The sequence below is a fragment of the Exophiala spinifera genome, assembly GCF_000836115.1.
Source record: "Exophiala spinifera strain CBS 89968 unplaced genomic scaffold supercont1.4, whole genome shotgun sequence".
Classification (NCBI taxonomy): domain Eukaryota; kingdom Fungi; phylum Ascomycota; class Eurotiomycetes; order Chaetothyriales; family Herpotrichiellaceae; genus Exophiala; species Exophiala spinifera.
The window spans coordinates 2,135,158-2,154,344 of record NW_015622516.1 but is presented as its reverse complement, the minus strand read 5'-3'; the positions used below and the strand labels follow the sequence as shown (position 1 = coordinate 2,154,344).

Sequence of the window (19,187 nt, the reverse complement as noted above, 5' to 3'; positions counted from 1 at the left end):
GACAAGCGGGGTGTATCAAAAGTCGAGAATGGCTAGGTGAAGGCCACTGGCATGGTCCACGAGTGGCAGCATGGAGTGAGAGGAGAGTTACCTGGGAACGAGATGTGCAGATCTCGTTTCTGAATGCTGTCCCCTTTCTTTTTGAATCGCACACATGAATAGAATTATCAGCTTGTTAATGAACTATCATCAATCTACGGCATCTGCTGTTATGCCTGCTGTACTGAGGAGTGAGTGGGCCAGCTGCCTCCGCCCATTGAACTCATATTCGAGGCTGGAGCCAAAAATGCTGGGCGGTGATCACGTGCAGCACAATTTCGTGCCAAGCCACGCCAGTCCTGTCTTGGACTAGGCCAGTCTTCCGTCTTCCACACGCAAAGACATTTTGCGATCTGAATTTGCGGAATTGGATTGTTCGCAACATTCTCAAGGCTTCACCTCGCCCGCACCGTCGACAAACCCCTTCCAAACAAAATGGTAAGCTAGCCACGATTCCGAACACGCTCTGTTATCGGTGCACATCAGGTTACCGAAGCAAGGTACTCTGAACGTGCGTCGAGATGCCGCCGACAATGGCTTGCTTGTCCGTGTTTGAACTCTTGATTGAGCCCTCAGCATGCGCAAAACAACCTTGTTGGTGAAGACATGGCTGGAGACGGCGATGTGGGCACTTTCGTGTGTAGCAACACGTCTCCCTCTTCGTCGTCTCCTTAGAGTCAAAAAGATGCGGATCATTAAGAAACATGAACATGATGTGCTGATGATCTCTCTTTTTCTCAATGATAGCCTCCCAAAGGAAAGAAGCCTGCGCCCGCGCCCTTCCCTCAGGGGAAGGCCGGTTCTACGAAGAAGGCTGCCAAGGTGAGTCTGACTGTCTTTCTGGAACGCACCCGTCCATGATCATGCTAACTTCGAGTAGAACCCTCTCCTCGAGAAGCGACCACGAAACTTCGGTATCGGCCAGGACATCCAGCCCAAGCGCAACCTGTCGCGCATGGTGAAGTAAGTCAGACAGAAGGAGTTGTTCCTGGAAGGGGTGAAAAGAAATGCCATACTAATCGCCTCGGTTCACAGGTGGCCAGAATATGTCCGTCTTCAACGCCAAAAGAAGATCCTCAACATGCGTCTCAAGGTTCCTCCTGCGATCGCACAATTCTCCAACACCCTTGACCGAAACACCGCCGCTCAGACATTCAAGCTGTTGAACAAGTACCGACCTGAGAGCAAGGCTCAAAAGAAGGAACGTCTTCACCAGGAAGCGACTGCTGTCCAAGAGGGCAAGAAGAAGGAGGATGTTTCCAAGGTATGCGCATTCGGGGTTGTTTGTGTCTTCCGTACATGTACTGACATGGAGGTCTTGTGGCAGAAACCATATGCCGTCAAGTACGGTCTCAACCACGTCGTTGGCCTGATTGAATCCAAGAAGGCGTCGCTCGTTCTGATCGCCCACGACGTCGACCCTATCGAGCTCGTCGTGTTCTTGCCGGCTCTCTGCCGCAAGATGGGTGTGCCCTATGCCATTGTGAAGGGCAAGGCTCGTCTCGGTACGGTCGTTCACAAGAAGACCGCCGCCGTCTTGGCCTTGACCGAAGTCAAGGGTGAAGACAAGGCCGAGCTTAGCAAGCTTGTCGGCACCGTCAACGAGGGATACACCAAGAAGTACGAGGAGCACCGACGACACTGGGGTGGTGGTATCATGGGAGCCAAGGCTGTTGCCAAGCAAGAGAAGAAGAGAAAGGCCATTGAGAGTGCCATCAAGATCTAAGCGTGTTGACCTTTTCTTTTCCTGTTGAAAAGACATGGAGAATAGGGGCCATACGTTTCCAGGATCGTGGGAGAGCTGCCCGCTGAGAAATTAGTGCGAACAAGACGCAGCTTGTGTGGATGAGCAACTCCACGAGATGGGGTATGTCGAAAAGAGGTCTCGACGCCAGGTATGATGTTTCAGGAAGGTCATCATCTACCTGTGATTGAAGATACTAAATGGCGTGAGGACATGCTGGCGAGTTCGACCCCGCCACATGTTACGACTCTCGACGCAAAAGAAGAATAAAACCCTTTCTGGACGGTTCGTGGTGAGGGGTTGGCGGTTCTTCAACCGTCGGGTCTGACTTGGGGAAGATGCCGTTGCCTCTTATCAAGACAAAAATGATATGAATGACACCAAAAGTTTACTCTACCGAAGTTACCCGTGTAGCTGTAGTCGCCCTGTAGTCGCCGTGTAGTCCTCTGTGGGTCGGAGTATCGTCCTCACCGTTGACACCCTGAGTCGATGTCACCCTGCTGGTTGTACAGACCTGGATAGTCTTTACTCTCACTGGCTTCTACCTATACGTCTGCAAGAAAGTCTCCAGGTAGGTGGGGAATTAGCGAGGAGGCAACCAAAAGAAAACAAAAAGGAAAATCTTTGACACACGTGAATATGTGTTACGCTGTACTTGTACGTACACGAGATACCTACCCACTAGGTACCTACCTACTACCTACACCTACCTACCGCAAGTCCCGACATGTAAGGGAGGGAGAGTAACAACGGGTAGTACTTGGTCCGCAGTATGTGCCAACACTTTGTAAAAGGAAGGAAAGAGTATGAAAACCCAAGAAAGAAGGAGAGAGGGCGAGGAAGGGCACGACACGAGGAGATATCAACTATTCGATAAACCTTGGGCCTTATTAATAAGCTATCGATTTCCAAGGTCTGGGTACCGGGGTACCGTACCGAACTCGAACCAGGCACCAAAAAGAGGGATCCGAGGCATCCATCCACCAACGAAAATCATCAAGAAACAGCAGAGCCGGTTGCAACCACCTTCCTCTGTACAACGAACAAAGAATCTGTACGGCTGGACTCAAAGGTAAAAAAGCGCGCCGTAGGTCCTCAGAAGCGATGTTGAGCGAGGAAAAAGGGCGCCTTTTCTTTCCCAGACCACCAAAGGGGAAAGTCGGTTGCCTGAATAGGAAGGTAGAGACTGAACAAAACGTTAATGAACTCCCACGCACAGGGCACAAGAGCGTACTCGTAGAAAGAGAGGCAAAGCCTCGGTTGTGTAATTAATTATCTTTGTGGCTTCAAGGTTGGAAGTTGTGCGCCCCGAATGTCTGACCAATCATGTGCAACTACGCATCATTGAGGACCTTTGACGGGCAACGAGGCGTAGGGAAAGTAAAACACACACGCGCACACACTACCTCGAAGAAGGAATCGGCAACAAGAATCCTGTATAGGTTGAAGGGTCCTTAGATCCCACGAGTGGCCCGGGTAGGGTGACAGGTCAGGTAGGGCAAAGGGAATGGCCAGGTGGGCGAGAGACACACATTTATGATACTCCGGGCAGAGACAGATATTATACTCGTCGCCGTTATCATTTCCAAGGGTACCATATACATTACGCAGTCAGGACTCAAGTTAAAACCCTGCCTGGCTGGACCTTCCTTGCGTCCCCCAGACTATTCATTGGTGGACCTGTCGCTCTCGCTCTCGCTATCGTTGAAACAAACCTCCAGAGCCCCCAAGACTGACAAACAATATGGAACAAAAAGTGGTATCTTGAAGGGGAAAAACTTCATGCGAGATTCAAATGTGGGAAGAAGCGTTTGCTGTGACAAGTTTCGAGCAATGCTGGCGTCTTCGTTGTGGAACACCCAGCGTCATGAAGCTGCCCTAAGATCCCAAGCAAATAGACCGCCTCGATGACCCGGGGAAAAGTGTGCAAGCCAAGGCATAATGTCTAGGACATCTAGCTTGGCCTCGAAACAAACGCTTAAGGTCGAGCCAGACCTTGTCGTGCCTGTAGTCATGTATTAGTATTCGCCGGGAAGCCATCATCACAAGTACTAACCTTCATAGCCTCGATTCTCGCCTTGAGTTGGCTCGTAACCTCAGCTGCTCGTTTCCAGTTCTCTTCTGCACGAGGTTCCCTCGACCCAATACTTCCAGTCTCACTGGCCTCCCGACTCGCAAAAGTAGGTCGTTGTGGACTACTTCGACCACTTCCATTCGCCATGGTGTTGACGGGCGGACTCATCTTTCTTCTAGCCGCCATCGGATCTAGACCGCCGTTCTCTTTCTCCTCACTCGGACTGAGCGTATAGCCACTCTGAGGCCGAGGCTTGCTAGTCGGGGCTCGACTACTCTGCGAGCTCGCCGTGCTGCCCGTCCGCTGTAGAGTGCTGCTCGTAGGTCTTGACACATTTCCGTTGGCAGGATATCGATGAACAGTCGAATCTTCATAGATGCCACCACTTTCGATGCCAAAGTTCGGGCCCTCATCCACTCGTCCGCGCATTAGGTCTTCTCGTTCTCGACCGATACTTTCCCGGCCTAATCTGGACACTTCACGCTTGTACCGTTCACTCTCTTTCCGAACACTTTCAACCTCAGCCTTTAGCACATCAACCTCGCCTCGTGCTCGCACAAGCTGTGTCTCCTTTGCTTTGATTTGCAGCACGTCTCGTGTGTGGTCTTCTATTAGCTGTGCGTTTTGATTCTGTAGTTCTGATATTTCAGCGGTCAGCTTGGCGTTGCTGCTCCGTAGGCTGTCATTGAGTGCCGTCAAACGTTCTTTCTCAGCACGTAATTCTTCTAGCTCTGCACGTTCAATAGCTGAGAGACCAGTCAGAGCTGGTGGTGCGGATGGAGGTGATAAGGGAGCTGCAGCAGGTCTTGACAACGGTCGTCCAGCAAGCCCGCCACGGCCCATGCCAAACTTGGAGGGGGAGGGGGCGGCAACATCTTCGTCATCTGTGCTCATGGGCGGAGATATCACTCGTCTACTAGGACTTGCCACACCACTCGGCAAAGAACCAGTTCCAGGCTTTTTGAGACCTCCAAGTTTCAGACCAGACGGTTGTGCTAAACCAGGACGTGCAAGGCCACCGGGCTTCGGTAGTGCTTTGGCGGTGGGCTTTGGTTGAAGAGGTGTCGAGTCTTCTGCCGGTGGAGCGGCCGCCGTAGCTGGTTTCTTAGCCACGGGCTTCTTTGCACCAAGAGCTGGCTTCCTTCCAGCAGCAGGGGCAGACTTTGGAGGCGCAGGCGCCGCTTTCGGCTTCTCCTTCGCCTTGACTTCGGCGGTATCGAAAAATTCCTTGATCTTGGCTTTCCGTATATCATCTAAACCATCAAGGTATGGGGTCATGGCGCGCTCTCCAATGATCTTCATCAGGATGCCTAGAATCTCTGCGCCGCCAGATCGAATTCCCTCGTTTGATTCCGTCAGTAATTTGGTTGCTGCATCGGCAATCAGTTTCTGTTCGGCCTTCGAAGGTACATCGCGCGTATTCCGCAGACATCTCGAGAGGAATTTGATGGTTTCGGCCTTGACATTGGGATTCTTGTTCGCAAGGAACCCCAAAATTTCTTCGAGGCAGTCTGACAAGGAGGTCGAAGCGAAGACTGCATCTAGAGCAGCACCGAGGGCGTCTGAGACTGATTGTTTCTTTTCCTTTAATCTTTCCATCATTGGGGACATGATAGACGAGCGGTATCTCGCAAACCCTTTCTTCAGGCCCAGCGCTAATCTCTCCACGCAATTGGCTGCAACGGTGACGACAGCAATATTGGCATCTTTCATGCATTTGGCGAGAGCCCGTATTAGCTCGTCAAAGGGAGCCTCTTTTATCCTCGGAGTGTTCAGACTGTCGAAAAGTGCGTCGAGAACTTCTTTACGTTCTTTCCACTTAGTCGAACCAATCATCTCATGGAAATTGGCTGGTATCTTCGAATGTACATCGACAGGCTCCGCGAGATCAAAAGCATCAACTTCGACCTCTTCTTCTTCAACCCCACCATCATCTTCAGCAAAGTCACCACCGGATGCAGCTGGTGCAGAAGCCTGGGCGGCTTGTTGTGATCTCGTTAGGCGCTCTTGTTTCGGTGCTGGCTCTCCTTTGACTTTTTCGAACAGTTTTTCGAGATCTTGCTGTTGCACCGGTTTCAATTCCCCCCAAAAAATGGCCTTCATGGCTTCTTTCAGCCACCGGTACAACTCTACGGTAAGGTTCTGAGCCTCTGCTCGAACATTCTTATCCGCATGCCCAAACACTTTAGGTAGCGCTTTCAGCACGGGCTTAGGCTCAATAATTTTGACGCCATAATTGTGGAAAATGGCGGTGATGGCATTGAGGGTTGCCGCAATGACTTTCGGCTGCTTGTGAGAGAGCGCGGGTAGGAGTTCCTCAATGACCGGGTCTGACTTGTCGAGTTCGATGTATAGAAGCAGTGCTTCGAGAGCACTCGTTTTTGCTTGCGGCCGTGTTGACGATAAGCCTTTTTCGTAGATGGACTGGAGGGTGTAGTTCCGTGATTTGACTGCCGCTTGTTGGCCACCGTATTTCAAGAAAGCACAGAGCGCAGCCAGGCCTTCCTGTTGAGCGGCGACATTTGAGTCCCCTGCCGCCGACTTCCACAACCCTGGGTCCTGTAAGAATGGCCTGAACGCCGGGTCCGACTCATCGGGGCTGAGCTGGAATGCTTTTGCGGCGGCTTCATACCCTTCCTTTCGCACTTTCCATATCTTGTGCGTGAACCGGTCGGGCAGCGGGAGTTTAGAATAGTCCTCCTCTTGGTCGGCCATGGTGCCAGGTGAAAAGATTCGGCGGATCGAGAGGAATCTTGCGGAGGAGGATTTCTTTCTAGTCGGATGGGTGAGAGGACTGTCGGAAAACATTAGCAACGTGAGCGTTTTTGGCAGGGGGCAGCAGGGACTGTCAACAGGGTGCTAAAGGCGCGGTAAGCAATTCACAGAACAGCGATCAACTCACTCTTTGTTATTGTGTGTTCATCTGAGGTAGGCGCCGTCACTGCGCGCGAGGGAGGCAGCGACGCAGGCAGTCGGCACGACACCTTTGTTCTCTCAAGGCGCGGTCGAAGGAGGGCAAGCAGTAAGACTCGCTCGCTCGCGTACAACAACCTTCTTGACCGTCACAGACACGAGTTGGGACCGAAATTATGGTGGTTCACATGCAAGAAAGCGGATGGTGGAGTAGGAGGAGGTGGTGGTTGTTGGTGTCAGTGTCCGGGAAGATAAACATTGGCTTTTTGCACAACAACCACGGCGCACCCAGCACCACGAGCAACAAGTCCAACACGAAGGCCTCCCCTCCTTCTATTAGCATCCGGTCGAGAATTACTTCACAGAGCATCGACTTCTGCTTTGTTCAAGCACCACCGAGGACAGATCGGACTTCTGTATCTGTGTCACGATTTTCACTCAACTTCAGCGTCCCCTGTCCCTCTCGGCCACGCACCTCCACCGGTGGAGAATACGACCACTATTCTGCCGCAAGTGTGTGCACTTGCGACACCCTGAGAACCACTTGCGCGACATCAGCGTTCCGTTGCATGAGCGTCTAAGGACTGGTCTGAGGGCCGGAGCCCAATTCTTTGAGGATGAGTCAACTCCTCACCGCTCGGCAGGCGGAAGAACTGTGAGTAATGAGAATCAGATACATGAACCTAGCCATTGACCCTTGCAGGCACAAATCTATGGTCGCCTACCTCATTTCTGTGGGCATGAACGACAGTGCTGTAGCCCTGCGACGAGAATCCAGCCTACCAGAGTCATTTGACGATGCTACTGCAAAAAAGTACGAGACTCTACTCGAGAAGAAATGGACTTCAGTGGTGCGTCTGCAGAAAAAGATCATGGACCTAGAGGCAAGGAATGCCGCTCTCCAGCAAGAGATTGATACCGCGACTCCTCTTTCATCCAACCGCAAGGTCGACCCAATGACCTGGTTGCCTCGGAGTCCTGCGAGACACATCCTGCAAGGACATCGATTACCGGTCACTTCCGTTGCGTTCCACCCTGTCTTCTCGTCGCTGGCTTCTGCCTCGGAAGACTCGACAATCAAGATCTGGGACTGGGAATTAGGAGAGCTGGAGCGGACGCTTAAAGGCCACACTAAAGCAGTCTTAGATGTTGACTTTGGCGGTCCTAGAGGGGGAACACTGCTTGCAAGTTGTAGCAGCGACCTAACAATCAGACTTTGGGACCCCAGTGATGAGTATAAGAACATTCGGACCTTACCTGGACATGATCATTCGATCTCCTGTATCCGCTTTATCCCTTCGGGCGCCGCGGGCGCACCTCTCTCTGGTAACACCTTGGTGTCTGCGTCGAGAGACAAGACTCTCCGAATATGGGACGTAACGACCGGTTACTGCTTAAGGACGTTAAAAGGACACACGGACTGGGTCAGGGCAGTGACGCCTTCGATCGATGGCAGGTTTTTACTTAGTGCAGGCAATGACCAAATACCACGACTTTGGGATGCGAGCTCGGGCGAGGTGAAGATCACCTTTCTTGGGCATGAGCACGTGGTAGAGTGCGTGGCATTTGCTCCGAGTACCTCGTATGTGCATCTGAGTGGCATCGCTGGCTACAAAAAGCCTCCTCCTGTGAGCAGCAGTGGAGAATTTCTGGCAACTGGAGGCCGAGACAAGATCATAAAAATCTGGGACAACAGGGGTACATGCCACAAGACTCTTGTAGGCCATGACAACTGGGTGCGAGGACTTGTCTTTCATCCTGGTGGACGGTACTTGATTTCAATCTCGGATGACAAGACCATTCGTTGTTGGGATCTGTCACAGGAGTGTAAATGCGTGAAGGTGGTGGACGAGGCACATCAACACTTCATCAGCAGCATCAGATGGGCTCCAGATGTTCCAGGACAGCCTGTGACGAACGGAGACAGCAACGGCGCGTTGACGATCACAAAGAAGGAGGATGGTGTCGGAGGAGGAAAAATCCGTTGTGTTATTGCAACCGCCAGCGTAGACTTGAATGTTCGTGTCTTTGCTGGCTAGAAAAGTCTTCTGTAAAGACAGTCCATCTCCTCGACCCTGTGCCATCCTCGGACTGTTGGATCATTGCAGAACAAAAGGGATGGAGGTGCACGAGTGTATGAGTATGAATTATGATTCTATGAGTCCCGGACCGTCTGCCGATGTTCTTGGTCAGCCTGAGTTCCGATTTCTACCTCCGTCTCAGCAGTTACTCTTCAGATTTCTCCCAGCCTTCATCTGGATGGCTTTGCTTTTTTCCTACAGGAAGTCCTTGTTAAGCTTAAGCTCCGCCGCACGTTGTAGAATGGCAGGGCAACGATGCCGGATGAAACAGGTCTCACTGGCAATCGTAAGGCCGAGATGTGGTTCAGCCAAACAACCCTTCCCGTCGGCAAGGTAATGGTTAGAAAACCACCACAACAATACCTGTCAATACTCATCTTCTGGGGGCCCCAAAGTACCTCATCGAAAGAAGTATGCGAAGAGCTTCCTGCAGCCTTTTCTGCGGGTTCAGTGAAAGCCCCTCCGCGAAAGTGGCAACACATTCTCTCGACCTCGTTCCCTGGCAACGAAATCACAGAGTCAGAAGCACGTTCAGAACCTGAGACGATTTGACCACCTCTGCCACTGGGAACCATCATATTCTTTGCGTGTCTGTCAGTCGCGTCTGAAATGGGGACTTTGAACCGCAGTGATCTCAACCAATTCCAAGCCCGACCGACCTTGAAGCAATCATTCTCAAGACTTATGGTTCGACGATGGCACGTTCAAGACCCGGCCGTTCGCAGTTTCATGAACTCTGCTCCACCTCGTCATACTTGGAAGAGGCTCATTCTTTGTCCACACTGCATTCCTGCTGATATTGTTTCGGGTGCACGGTGATTAAGGCCGCATTTTCCCGCCTCAGGCCCAGCAGAGAACAAAGGAACTCTACGTAACCTGCTCCAGCCTCGCCTCTGAATGTTCGTCATGGCTCAATCTGCAACAAGGAAGTCAAACTTGGGAGATAAGGGAACTTCATGGGAGGTAAACTGAAGATGGCGAGTCTGGTGCTCCCCCTACAAAGACTGGGCCTTCTACTCTACCTCATTCGTTGGCTCGAACACTTCAGGAATCTGGATGGTTATGATCGAAGGATTCCTTGCACGGCGCTATGACTTCCATTACCAGCGGACCTCCTGCCCCAGCCTGGTATCGTCGTCTCCCGAAGCCCCTTAACGAGCACAATCCTCCGTTGCACCGCGCCTCATTGCTATCGCACCATCATATATTTCACGATCGCCCTGCTAATAATGATGGAGGAGAAGGCACTTCCCGAAGAAGTACACTTTCGATCTCAGAGGTGCCTCGCCCCATGCACGGAACCAAAGTGGGAGAGCGCACATCCGGTTCAAATGCCAGCTCTAGCTCTACCTCCCCCTCCAAACGTGCTGGCTCTGTGGAAATGTCAGGGGACAGACCTCAATCTGAGGTAACATCCATCGGACCTAGTGCCAGAGAACATCTATGCTTATGTCCTTCTGAGCCGAAGATCCCAAGACCACGAAACTGTGAGCATGTTCCAACCCAAGCCGCCTCTGTCGTATAGAATCTGGATTTAATGGTTGACTGACGGGGTAACAGCGTTCATGTTGTTCCGTCAGCATCGGCAGTCCAGTATCATGGCACAAAATCCAGGGCTTCAAATTCCGGACGTGTCAAAGATCATCGGTGAACAATGGAGGAGGCTGTCATCAGAGGCCAAAGAGGAATGGAATATGCTTGCGGAAGTGAGCCAAAGACAACTATGTTCTTGAACAAAGCCTTTTGTCACTGACGTGGTTCTCATTAGGAAGAGAAAGCCCGCCATCAGCAACAGTATCCTGGATATCGTTATCAGCCTCGTCGGAACGGCAAAGTCAGCAATCAACCCTCGATATCTGGTCCTTCTGCCACTGAGCCGCAAGATCCATGCCGCAAGTGCGGTGGGAAACCCATGAGCTACTACAACAATCCGAGTCCGATACATAATCCTTCTACTTCTGCCGAATCGCAAGCCATGGCGATGCAAGTTCCTGCCAAACGCAGCTACATTGTCAGTAATCCTCCTCCTCCTCCTCATCCTCAACGGATGCAACCAGCGTCACCTCAGCCCCAAGGCCAGCAGAAAGCATTTATCGAAGCATATCCCTACCAGCGAGTCGACCCTCGATTGGTCTACGCATTGCCATCGGCCCAGCCACTCCCGACTCCCCCTTCGTCTGATACACAGGATGCAAAGAGAAGACGCTTCAATAGCAATGGCGTCTATATCACTGGTCGAGAACAATACCACGAAACACCATATGTATATGCGCAATCCCCAGTCCACCACAGCGGATACAGCCGTCCTGAGGTTGTACAGGTACACGCATCACAGGTACCAGTCCAGCACGTTCAGCAAGTCGCCAAACCCGCCATCGTCTCACCTCCGCGAGCAGTATATCCACATCCCCCACAACTTCAGCCCGTTCGGCCACCTCATTCACATCACCGAGCAAGATCAACTATTGCTTTACCTCCTATTGAAACAATGGTATCCCAAACGCCGATAAAATCGCCGTCGGTCCAATCACAGGGCTCAGGGGTTGAAGCAATGATCATGTCAATTCCAGTCCTCAACAAAATCAAGGTCCTTTCTCAGATATCTGCTCCATTACCTCCTCCTGGTCCTCTCTCTCCGAAACCTGAAGTACGTGGAGCCATCATAGCAATCGAAGGCATGGATACCGCAACTGTCCACAGTATGATGAATTCGCTTGCGGAACAACTTGAGAAGGAAGGGAAATTTGCCGTCAGAATATTTGGTGGACCAACGCCATTCCATACCGAGAGGGCTGGGTCTAATACACTACTAACTCGAGCAATGACCACTGAGCTCTACTTGAGCATGCTCAGTGAATGGCACCAAATCAGCAAGGAGATGGTTGATTACATCAGTACAAGACCAGGAGATGCTGATATGACTCGTTATTCTGTGCCCAGATTGTCCTCCCAATCTCATGAGGCCTTGCAAGAGCATCTTCATCATCCCACAGACACTGGGCATGAGCGCAAAACACTAGAGAAGGTGGTTACGAATTTTGATGGCAAGGGCAATACGGCGTCCAATTCGGCTGTATTCAGCCCCAAGACGATAGACAAATCTGCTGAACTTCCAATTCAGTCGCCCGCAGGCAAAGGCCGAAGCCAGAGCACATCAGGCATGGGTGATGGTAGTGTCCGACCAGCGCTAACTACAGTTTCTCGACCATCTAACTCTACTCGCATCCCTCCGCCTCCAACAACGCCACCCACTACTACAAAGCCGTCGTCCAGAATCCCACCGCCGCGGACTCCCCAACCACGGTCTATTGTGTCTGATCCGGACAGAGTACCTTTCTCACGTCTCAGCAGCAACGCTATCCCCGTCGCTCTCGTTCCACATTTCCAACTCACCACTGTTGATGCCTCGTCGATTTCCATGCCCATTAGCGATGGCTTCTCACCACCAGCACACTGGCAGTGGTTCGCCACTCTCTGGCGCGGAAGTATCGGTCCAGACATCACAATCGTGGTCAAGGGTGTCGAGGATGAAGGCGACGCGGTGGAACCCGGTCGGGCATCGGTCGGGGGCATCGTCAATACTCCCATGGGCGGACGAGAGAGATATTCAAGCTCGGTGGGACACTCGGGCGTAGAGATCAGACTGAATGACTGCCGTGCCGTTATTGTCAAGACTGCCATCATTGGCATGTCCACCCAAACGAGCGCATCTGTGGCCGTTGGAGAAGACAACGGGGCAGGAGCAGAGAGTCAAGGAGAGAATCAGGTCGCAAAAGGGGTATCTAGCTCGTCGAATTCAGTGTCGGGCCCAGCCAGTGCAGCATATCAGGCCAAAGAGATGGAGAATTGGGAAAAGGCGAAGCGTAGGGTCGGGTTTGAGGTTGAAGAGTTTTTGCGACGATAGAGGTGCGCTCGAAACTTCAGTTCTACTCTGGCTGGATAGGAAGCTAGAGCTTGTCTGAGATGCATTGCAGATTAAGTCTTGATGATTGACCTTGAGATTGTCTATTCGTCGACTCCGGTAGCTGGACTGTCAACTTGGAGCGCAGTATTATCTTGAGGAGCATAGCGTAAAAGGGAGAATAGATTCGCACAACGCCTTGTACTTGAACGAAGACCTGCGGATTGATTGGGCTGAGTCTTCAATGTATGGTTCGGTTCTGCTATGGGTTTCGCTTGCGTACGTCAGATGTGGTGTTTTGAAGACTACTCTGATCACCTCGCATGGCCCCTGACTCCCTCGTCACACATCCTCCTGTAGACATCCCTCTTGGTATCTTCTTCTCCATTCCTATGCAGTCTTCTTCCTTCGCCCCCACCTGCTCCTCCTTATCGTGCAATACTCCTCACCCGCCTGTTATTCTCGCTGCCTGTTCTCCAGTGTCGCAGTCCCCATAGAACCTTTCCAACAACTTGACCGCGCAAGACCGTCTTTAGTTAGCATACACAGCACAACACGAAGAAACACCCCCGAGTCAACCTGCCCCCCCCCCCCCTTCTCCCTGCTTCAATCTCACGGTCATGAGCATACCTGCCTATGACTTCGGGATGAATGAAGATGTGGATACCCTTGGCAGCACACACATCAACCGGAAGAGAAGGACGAAGCAACAAGAATCAGGGCGTGCATCAAAACAGCCGCGACAGCTAATTGACGTGCTCATGCGGCCGAAGATCCTGGGAATTGCCATCACCATTACAGAACACGAGTGTCCAGTGCAGTTGTCCACAGTCACGTGCCTGCATGTACACAGGTTGGTTGCGATAGGATGTCTCTGCACTAAGAAAGACCAAGGGGTTGCTGGCCGTCGCTCGGTACTTCTTTGCATCGACTCGACTGAAACCAGTCGGCAGGCCTTCCTTCAAAGAAACTTTCGGCCCTTGCCGATGGCCGTACGACGAGGCTGAAGGGCGATCATAATACCCCTTTATCTGTCAGAATCTGGGGTAACCTACCCAACCCCCTGAGGATCGTTCCTCGGCCTCCCTGGACTCCCCGGCCTCCCACAGCTACGGTATCTAGACGTCTACATGGCCTAGAGCCCCCCTTGAACCCCTCTGTAGAGAGCGAGGAACCATTTTCCACCCTCGCAGAGTTTGACAGGATGAGGTGGTTTGGCCGAGTGAACGATCAACCCACGATACATCTTGTCAAAATACAAGAAGTAAAAAAGAGCAGTTCCTTGACTGTGATTTGGTTGTTTGTAGGTTATAGGTTGCAGCCTGTGGGAATGCTTTTTTTAAGTGCGACTCTTCGACAATGTGAACTGGCCATTTCTTCACGGCGGGACTCTAGATGTGCCACTTGAAACTGATATCCTGAACCTATCGTAAATGGTATTCGTTCATTGTCCCTCGAGTATATGACTACTAGGTATCTCCGAGAGACGTGAAACAACTCATGATATCATTCTTCCGGGGCCAAACACAAACCCACACACACACAAGAGTACAAAACCTCTCATGAATGTGGGTTGGACGGTGATGCGCCATACACCATACACTATGGTCCACACACCCGGCCATCCGTTACAACCCACATCCACATCTACTCTTATTACCATTACTATTACTATTACTATTTCTATTACAACGACGTCCACATCGTCATCGTCATCGCCGCCGCCCACCGCCGTCAAGGCGCTCTAACTTAGTAGCTCCACCGTCCGCTTTTCTCTGCCTCTCCCTCTCACCATTCCCAAGAAGTGAGAACGTCTCCATCGTCAACATTGAAAGCCTCGTTCTCGTTCACTCACACAGTGTCAAGGTCAAATCCACGCTCTCATGGCAATCCCTCTGTTGACCCCAGTCGTTCCAGACGTTATATGCCGTCTTACAAAACTGCTCTCCGGGCCGGCACACCACCGCCTCACATATCCCCTGTTGCGCGCTGGGGACCAGCGACATGCCCTCGTTGACAAAGGCGTGCTTCACGCCCACCCGGCCCACGTACGCCCCGTAGCCATCTTGATCGCCGACAATGGCCTTGCCGGCGTTTTTGGATTCGAGCCAATCGACACGCCCGGCGTCGATCATGCTGAGATCCCACCACGTGCGTTTGGCGTCCGGGATCCACGTGTATTCAAACTGGACGGGCGCCTGGTTGGAGACGTCGGTCCGCCAGATTTTCCAGCTGACGCCCGTGTTCGGGTCGTGCGAGAAGGGGTGGGAGAGCGTTTGCCCGGGCGCGATCGAGGAGTATATTTCCTCGGGAGCCTCGTGCGACTCTGCGCTGGCCCCGTGGACAATGTTGCTCATGACGGTGAAGGGGCACGCGTTCTTGACATAGGCAGTACCCTGTGGAGAGCCGTTGCCGTTCCCATTCCCATTCCCATTGCCTTTGCCTTTACCATTTTTGTTACCACTGTCGTCGCCGCTATTCCAGTTGCCGTTGCCGTTGCCGTTGCCGTTGCCGTTGTTATTTCCGTTTGACGTAGACTTGGCTCCGTGAGCACTTCCAGAAGAAGTTCTAGACGGCAAGGTACTCGCCCAAGATGGAGAAGAAGAGGGAGACGGGGCTGCAGTAACCGGCTCCGGCCCAGCGGGAGAGTGATGAGGACCGTGATGGAAATAATGATGACCATGTGGAGGTCCATAAGGGTGATCGTCCCACGTCCTCTTTCCTACTGGCCCCGGAGTCGATGCCGCGGTCGATGTCTTTGATAGCGCGAAACTTCCGAATGACTTTGTAGAATGGACCAACACGGTAGGAAGTGGGGGATGAGGAATACCAGGAACCGACTGAGTGGCTGGACCTGGAACCTCCACCGTAGTTACGTCCTCAGGAACAGGGACGGCTGTGCATGTTGCACGGGTTGTCAGTGATTCAACATTCATCGAGGCTCGTAGAGCAAGGACTTTGAGAAAAGGACGAACCGAGACACGATGAACCAAATACGACGAGCGTAGCCATGATGGCACGCCATATCTTGCAGGATGCTTTAGCCATTGGGACTTTGAAAGGATGTTTCGAGATAGGATATGTTTATAAAACTGTAGCAGATGAGCGACTCGATAGAGGAACAACAATACATGACCACAGACGATGTTTATATGCATTGAAATCAACATATCTCGCACCCTCTGGAACATGTGGCAATCCAGCATTTCCCCCAACAGATTATGATTTTTCGTTTTCTTTTCATCTTTGCTGTATGCTCTGGGGATTTGAGAGGCTCGTGCCTGGTGGTGCGATCAGGTATCCCCCCAAAAAATGTTCAACCCGAGGAAATCATGGCAAGGTAAACTCCACTGAACCCTCGCTGTAGTCAGCATATAGGGACGATTGATCTCAGACCAGGATTCACCTAATATCCACGTCTCTTGGTGGAGTAGCGTGCAAAATTCCAGGTAAAAATCTGGTAGGTAAACCATTCTGCGTTCCAGTCTGTGGCCTCGGCTAACCTCGTCAAGGGGAATCATTGTGGTAAATCGATACGTACCAAGCGGTCGTTTTGGCGGTGATGAACGAGTGCATGGCAGCAACCTTGCGCCTCGCAAAGTCTGACTTTGGGCTGGAGACTGGATACGGGATACGGAGTACGAGATAACCTAACCCTCATGATGCCGCGCAGCCTCGTCCGCAAGGTCATGTCAGGCCTGCCGAAGCAAGAAGAGCTTGCTCGGTAAGAGTAAATCAAGTACCGGGGCTCGATTTTAATCAAAATTCTCACCCCAACAGACCAGAAATCCCCAAGAACTTTGGGGATGTGTCGGTAGAGGAAACCAGAAACAATCAAGATGATTTTCAAAGAAGCGCAAAGCCAAAAAGTCAAAGCGGACGGCACAACCCTTGGTACGACCACTTCTGAGTCAACGCATGAAAGATGAGAAATTTTATGATGGAACCTTGACAACCGAACCGGGGATTGTCAACGCGATGAGCTTGAGTGTTGTCTTACCCTAGATTTTGTTGACAAGCCAAAATTGACCCAGAAGGTTTCGAAATTTGGGTTACTGCTGTAACCCACTGGAACCAGACTTCAACCAAGGCTGATTTTCTCATCTGTACCACGTCGTTTACATAAGCGGATATGCTCGATAGAGGGTACATGTTGTCGTGGTATTCTGTCATCGCAGGCCTCACATCAGGAGGGCAGTCCAAAACCCGCCGAAGAATCCACGACAGATCCATCAAACCAGTAGGTCCTTTGGTAAGTTGTAGAGAGTCCTATAATCAATCTAATGTTACCGGAACAGCAGATATAGTAGCTTGGTGAGCCGAGAATGTGCAGGCTGGACGTCGGCCCGCCTCAGCAGCTGGGGAAGTCTCCGTCCGAAAGGGGCATAGTTCGACTTCCTCCTCGCTGAGGCAGAGACACCTTGACACCTCGTTGCTTTCTTTTTCTCTCAAGTTCTTCGTTGCTCTTCCCCAAGGCCCTTCGTCCTCGATTTCCCTTCCAGCCTCTCCGGCAGCGGAGTAGAAGAGACTCCAGCGGGTCGCCATGGCGAAGCGAGCGTTCAGAGCGCGAATCACGTACGATGCGCCGAACACGTGTTGGCTGCTCCCAAGATGAGGTCCTCATCTCCACCAGCAATATCCACGACAAGGCCAGAGATGCAGATTACGTGTGTCACGGTGTATATATCCATGGGCCATATGCGGTAGATATAAAAGGATAGCATATGGCACCACCCCGACATCCAATCGCGTCTTCACTCTTCGAATATCAACGCGAATACCGGCACATCCCCCTGTCAAAGCCTCTCCAATAGTCATACTCAGGCTGTCCCAGCACCTTCACTGCTCGCCATGACGTTAAAGGCTGTCCTTCTCTCTATACTCGCTGCCCGGTTTGCCTTTGCATCGCCGGCACCTCCCGCCGGCACAGCCGTCAACACGACAACATGCAACGGGCAGACCTACGTCTACCAGCAGCTGGCAGGATACGGATTCACACCGTCTGACGCGCGCGACAAATTCGGTGACACAGCCGGAGGCATTGGAAGCAGTGCAGCCATCGACCGGAACTCCTGGACCGTGGACAAGGACGGTGTGTACTCGGGCATTCTCTGGGCTCTTCCCGATCGCGGCTGGAACACTGAAGGCACGCTCAACTTCCAGCCCAGGGTGCACAAATTCCACATCACCTTTCGTCCCAACTACAGAGCGACAGCGCAGAATCCCAGTCCTCCCAACTTGAATCTGGACTACCTCGACACCATCCGCTTCACCGACCCCTTTGGCCAACCTTTGACAGGACTGGACGCCGACGTTCATGGCCCATACTTGTCATTCCCCGGCACTCCAGACCTCCCGTCAGCCACATACGTAGGCGACGGCTTCGGTCTCAACGGCACGGGCGGGCGGCGCGTGTCGCTAGACTCGGAAGGCCTCGTCCTCGCCGGCGACGGCTCGTTCTGGATTTCCGACGAGTACGGCCCGTACATCTACCACTTCAGCGCGGCAGGGCAGATGATTTCCGCCATCCGGCCGCCAGAGGCGCTGATCCCACGACGCAACGGCACCGACTCATTCTCCGCCGACAGCCCTCCTCGCTACAACCAAGACATCCTCACCATCCCGGCAGAGAACCCAACGGGCCGCCAGAACAACCAAGGTCTCGAGGGTCTCACGGTCTCCCCCGACGGCAAGACGCTGTACGCGCTCATGCAGTCCGCGCTGGACCAAGACGGCGGTCTGAAAAAGGCGAACCGCCGCAACACACGGTTCCTGCAGTACGACATCTCCACCGCCACCAGCCCGGTGCTCAAGGCCGAGTACGTCGTCCCGCTGCCTCGTTTCTCCAACAACACAAAAGTCGCCGCGCAGTCCGAAGTCCACTTCATCAGCCCGACGCAGTTCCTCGTTCTCGCACGCGACTCGGGCGCAGGACACGGCCAGGACTCCAGCTCCTCGGTGTACCGCCACGTCGACGTCTTTGACATCTCCAACGCCACCAACGTCGCCAACCGCTTCGACTGCGCGAGTTGCGCCGTCGCCTCAAACTCCTCGGGCACCCTCGACCCCGCCATCGTCCCCGCGACCTATTGCTCGTGGCTCGACTTCAACGTCAACGGTCAGCTGAACCGCTTCGGACTGCACAATGGCGGTGACCAGGACGCGGGCCTCTTGAACGAGAAGTGGGAAAGCATCGCCCTGGTCCCCGTCAATCCGTCCGGGCCCGAGGACTGCAACAAGCCCGACGGTGCCAAGGCCGACGGGGAGTATTTCCTGTTCAGTCTCAGTGACAATGACTTCATCACTCAGAATGGCTTTATGGACGGTGGTAAGCTTCCGTACGCAGATGAGAGCGGGTACGACCTTGATAACCAAGTGTTGGTGTTCAGAGTCAAGATTCCTACAGCTGCTTAGGGAGAAATATAAATTGAGATT

General features: G+C 52.5%; 6 protein-coding genes across 6 annotated transcripts; 4 read left to right on the top strand and 2 right to left on the bottom strand.

The window, feature by feature from the left end:
• Positions 1 to 645: 645 nt before the first annotated feature.
• Positions 646 to 1,765, top strand: PV08_05980 (60S ribosomal protein L8-B; the record flags this gene model as incomplete). The annotated part of the gene is made up of 5 exons (XM_016380319.1): positions 646 to 675; positions 787 to 861; positions 920 to 1,002; positions 1,075 to 1,303; positions 1,367 to 1,765. The coding sequence occupies 5 exons, from the start codon at positions 646 to 648 to the stop codon at positions 1,763 to 1,765; spliced, it is 816 nt and encodes a 271-aa protein (XP_016236146.1).
• A 1,996-nt stretch (positions 1,766 to 3,761) lies between these two features.
• Positions 3,762 to 6,572, bottom strand: PV08_05979 (uncharacterized protein; the record flags this gene model as incomplete). Its single annotated transcript, XM_016380318.1, has 2 exons — positions 3,762 to 3,788; positions 3,840 to 6,572. The coding sequence occupies 2 exons, from the start codon at positions 6,570 to 6,572 to the stop codon at positions 3,762 to 3,764; spliced, it is 2,760 nt and encodes a 919-aa protein (XP_016236145.1).
• Positions 6,573 to 7,387: 815 nt separating this feature from the next.
• On the top strand, positions 7,388 to 8,809 carry PV08_05978 (nuclear distribution protein PAC1; the record flags this gene model as incomplete). The annotated part of the gene is made up of 2 exons (XM_016380317.1): positions 7,388 to 7,425; positions 7,474 to 8,809. 2 exons carry the CDS (start codon positions 7,388 to 7,390, stop codon positions 8,807 to 8,809), a joined length of 1,374 nt encoding a protein of 457 aa, XP_016236144.1.
• A 1,333-nt stretch (positions 8,810 to 10,142) lies between these two features.
• On the top strand, positions 10,143 to 12,755 carry PV08_05977 (uncharacterized protein; the record flags this gene model as incomplete). The annotated part of the gene is made up of 3 exons (XM_016380316.1): positions 10,143 to 10,338; positions 10,412 to 10,557; positions 10,620 to 12,755. 3 exons carry the CDS (start codon positions 10,143 to 10,145, stop codon positions 12,753 to 12,755), a joined length of 2,478 nt encoding a protein of 825 aa, XP_016236143.1.
• A 1,844-nt stretch (positions 12,756 to 14,599) lies between these two features.
• On the bottom strand, positions 14,600 to 15,764 carry PV08_05976 (uncharacterized protein; the record flags this gene model as incomplete). The annotated part of the gene is made up of 2 exons (XM_016380315.1): positions 14,600 to 15,648; positions 15,728 to 15,764. 2 exons carry the CDS (start codon positions 15,762 to 15,764, stop codon positions 14,600 to 14,602), a joined length of 1,086 nt encoding a protein of 361 aa, XP_016236142.1.
• Positions 15,765 to 17,603: 1,839 nt separating this feature from the next.
• On the top strand, positions 17,604 to 19,166 carry PV08_05975 (uncharacterized protein; the record flags this gene model as incomplete). The annotated part of the gene is made up of 1 exon (XM_016380314.1): positions 17,604 to 19,166. One exon carries the CDS (start codon positions 17,604 to 17,606, stop codon positions 19,164 to 19,166), a length of 1,563 nt encoding a protein of 520 aa, XP_016236141.1.
• Positions 19,167 to 19,187: the final 21 nt, after the last annotated feature.